This window comes from Fragaria vesca, linkage group LG6 (genome assembly GCF_000184155.1).
Source record: "Fragaria vesca subsp. vesca linkage group LG6, FraVesHawaii_1.0, whole genome shotgun sequence".
In the NCBI taxonomy this organism is placed as follows: domain Eukaryota; kingdom Viridiplantae; phylum Streptophyta; class Magnoliopsida; order Rosales; family Rosaceae; genus Fragaria; species Fragaria vesca.
The window spans coordinates 4,853,203-4,857,241 of NC_020496.1; the positions used below are offsets into that span (position 1 = coordinate 4,853,203).

The window sequence follows — 4,039 nt, forward strand, 5'->3', positions numbered from 1 at the left end:
CGAGCCTGCACCCAAAGCAAACGTCTTTTGCCGACTCGCGGTTCCACCAAAGCAGGATCCACAGCCTTCCAGGCGCAGGCCATCACCAGAACCTGAAAGAAGAAGGGATCCACAGCCTGCTAGGCCCAAACCGTCACTAGAGCCTGAAAAGAGGAGGGATCAACAGCCTTCCAGGCACAGGCCGCCACCGGAGCCCGAGCGGAAAAAGACTCCGCCTACCGGTCCCAGGCGTAAGCTGTTCACAATCCCGGACCCAGAGTCCAAACGCGAACCGTCTCAGCCCTCACGGCAACGGGAACGTCAAAATCCGGAGGCCAATATCAGAAGGGAGCCACCACTACCACAGCAGCCTCGGGCACGGTCTACCCCGGAGCCCGAGACTCAGATGATTCCCAGAGTATCCGCCCTACAACGGTTGAAAAAAGAAGACAACGATAAGGCTCCTCTGGCAACAGAAAAACAACCGGCCAAGGACCATCAGCCTTCAACCAAGTCAGTATGGCGTCCGCGGCAACCCGAGGTTCAAGAGCCACCAATAGCCGCACAGGCGCCCTCCAGTCCTAACCTCGCCCAACAAATGGCCCAGCGTTTCCGCGAGAATTCAGAAGACAACGAGGCACATTCAGAACCTTGACTTGACCTAGAGGAAGACCGGGACGAAGAGCAGGCAGAATCATTCACCTGTAATATGGTAGAGGTCTCAGGATGGGATGCTGATGAAGGGTTTAGCAGCGAGGCAGACGCTTTCGTGGTACTCGAAGGGGAACACGGGATCATTGACACTCCTCTGGTCCCAGTTCCTGAACAATTCTCCTTTCAAGTCGGAATGGTGTTCTTCATTTTGGAAAGATATGCTCTCCCACCAAACACAACCTGCAGTGCGGCGGATATTCCCGTTAGCAGTGAGGATGTCAGTAGCATACCCCTGCCATGCAGCAGCGAAATGGGCCCAGTTCCGGCACAGGCCGACGACGCCCCACAGGTGGAAATTACGAGCAGCATCAAACATAAGCAAACTCTAACCTTCTCCACACCAACTTTGGACATGGCCACTCACATGCGGCCACTGTATATCACGGCTGAAGTCGAAGGAAAAATGATCAACGAGGTCATGGTCGACACCGGCGCCGCGGTCAATGTTATCACAACCCGTACCATGGGACTCCTAGACATCCCGCGCTCGATGATCCAAACCACGTCCTTAACAGTCAAGAACTTCACCGGGCAAGTGTCCAGAACCCTAGGCTTGCTATTCCTCCGGGTCAAGGTCGGGCCGGCGTCACGGGTTTACACCTTTTTCGTCGCCGAATGCGCTTCCTCTTACAGCATGATTCTTGGCCGAGATTGGATCCACAGAAGTTTTTGCGTACCTTCCTCCATGCACCAAGAACTCATGATTTGGGACGCCGAGAATCGTGAAGTAGTCATCATCAAAGCCGACCCGCGGCCTTTCTCTATCTCTGCCAACTTCAACGATGCCCGATATTATACTACAGACTTGGGTCCGTTGGATGTTCAAGGCGTCGATAACAAGGGCCGCTCATATGGAATAACGGCCTCCAATCTAACGCGATGGGGACTTACCCAGGCGAAGGACGATTTGCAACGTCCTCACACCATCGCGAGTCCCACACCCCGTTCTGATGAATAGTGCCTTCTCAAAGGAGGCACGTGAGGCTGGCGAGTCCTTGTGCGAAAGACTCCTTTCGTACTGGGCAGAACGCGAAGCCTACGACAAGGTCGCAACTATGGAATATGTAGATGAAGTGGTGGATTATTCCGATACCAAGGAGAAAGTTATTGACTTAGCTCCCGCCGCCTTGGACGACACACCACCTCAAGTCCGCGACCCCATTTCACAAGTTGACGTAGGGACTGCAGAAAAGCCCTTACTTATTTCTATCAGTGCTAAGTTGGCGGAAGACGAAAAGGAAGCCCTTCTTGCCCTGTTATGCGAGTACATAGATTGCTTCGCCGACAAGTACGAAGATATGCCCGGCTTGTCCCCGGACTTGGTCTGCCACCGGTTACCAACTTATCCCGACCGACGTCCAGTACGGCAGGACGGCCGGTTCATGCGAACTGAGACTCAGATCGTAGTCAAGGAAGAGATCGAAAGCATGCATCGATCGGGCATCATTCGCGTGGCAAAATATAACGAGTGGCTATCCAATGTTGTCCCCGTCCGTAAGAAAAATGGCAAGATGCGCGTCTGTGTTGATTACCGCGACCTGAACAACGCAACACTGAAGGATATCTACCCCATGCCTGTGGCTAACCTACTCATTGATGCCGCCGCGGGGCACGAGGTGTTATCCTTTATGGATGGAACGGCCGGATATCATCAAATTCCCGTCGCTGAGGAAGATCGACATAAGACCGCTTTCCGCTGCCCTGGTTTTGCCGGCGCGTTCGAGTACGTTGTCATGCCTTTCGGACTTAAAAACGCAGGGCGAACGTACCAGCGCGCCATGAACCTCATCTTTCATGACATCTTGGGAAGTTGATCGAAGTATACATCGACGATGTGGTAGTCAAAACCAAAACACGGGCAACCCACGTTGAAGACCTGCGGCAAGTGTTTACACGGATGCGCCGACATAACCTGAAGATGAACCCCGCCAAGTGTGTTTTCTTCGCGGAGGCCGGCGATTTCCTTGGTTTCCTAGTGCATCAAAGAGGCATCGAAATCCCAAAGGACAAGGCACAGGCGGTAATCACCGCTTCAAACCCCAACACAAAGAAGGAGCTTCAACAACTGCTTGGGCGAATCAACTTTCTCCGCCGTTTCATATCCAACGTGGCAGGGAAGGTCCAGCCTTTTTCACCCCTCCTCAAGCTCCAGGGGGCAACCGAGTTCGTCTGGGAACCACGACATCAACAGGCCTTCGATCGCATCAAGGACTACCTTACGAACCCACCAGTCCTGATCCCACCTCGCGACGGTACCCCGCTTAAACTTTATATCGCCGCTGCCGACTTGTCCTTCGGCGGACTCCTGGCCTAAGATGATGTGACCGGGGTAGAACACGTTGTCTACTACCTTAGCAGGGTGTTAACAGAGTGTGAGACACGATACTCACCTATGGAGAAGTTTTATCTTGCCCTATATTTTGCAGGGTGCAAGCTGCGCAATTACATACTTGCCTTTACCACGGTTGTGATCGCTCAATCCGACCTGGTCAAATACATGCTCTCTCGCCCTATCTTGCGGGGACGCATCGGCAAGTGGATCCTAGCCATGTCCAAATTCTCGTTGCAATATGTTCCGCAAAAGGCAGTAAAAGGACAGGCAATAGCAGACTTTCTCGCTCATCACCCACCCTCAGAGCTCACGGTGTTTCGCGAGTTGGAATTCGCTACCGTGACACTCGCTCCATGGACCCTGTACTTTGATGGTTCGCGGACTGACACCGCAGCCGGAGCTGGGATAGCCATAGCCAATCCCGCCGGAGACCGCTTCTCATACTCGTTCCAGCTCGATTTCAAATGTACCAACAACCAGGCTGAGTACGAGGCGCTGATCATCGGCCTAGAGATTTTGTTGGATTTAGGAGTTCGCGAGGTTCAGATCTTTGGCGATTCTTTGTTGGTCGTCAATCAGCTGGTGGAAAAGTTTAAGTGCTTAAGCTCGTCAATTGAGCCATACCTATGCAAGGCATTTGAGGTGTTGGATCGATTTGACGATGTCTACATCGAGCACATACCACGCGAGTTCAACTTCGCCGCCAACGAGCTCGCCCAAGTAGCGTCCGGTCTCAGCCTGCGCGACGGAGTGCGCGAACGTTTGCTTAAAGTCGAACGCCGTACGCTTCCCTCTTTCATCACTAGGGGGCAATTTCAGGCCGACACCCCCGAAGTTGCGGCCTTGGACCCTATCGACGAGGATTGGCGGCTACCATTTATCGCCTACCTCCAGAACCCCAACGACGCCGCTCACTCCAGGCAAATACGTTTCCTCGCCTTAAACTTTGTTTTACGCAATGGCGAACCTCCGGCGGCGTGGGGAAGCGGAACGATTCCGCTGCGTGTATGGGAA

The 4,039-nt window shown here is 53.4% G+C and overlaps 1 protein-coding gene across 1 annotated transcript in view; it reads left to right on the forward strand.

Annotated features, from left to right (window-relative positions):
- The first annotated feature begins 2,590 nt into the window (after positions 1-2,590).
- The window catches only part of LOC101315261, a 2,339-nt gene continuing 890 nt past the window's right edge, over positions 2,591-4,039 (forward strand). The window contains exons 1-2 of the mRNA XM_004304932.1: positions 2,591-2,945; positions 3,120-4,030. Coding sequence (XP_004304980.1) covers positions 2,591-2,945; positions 3,120-4,030 — 1,266 coding nt within the window. The remainder of the gene's footprint in view (positions 2,946-3,119; positions 4,031-4,039) is intronic.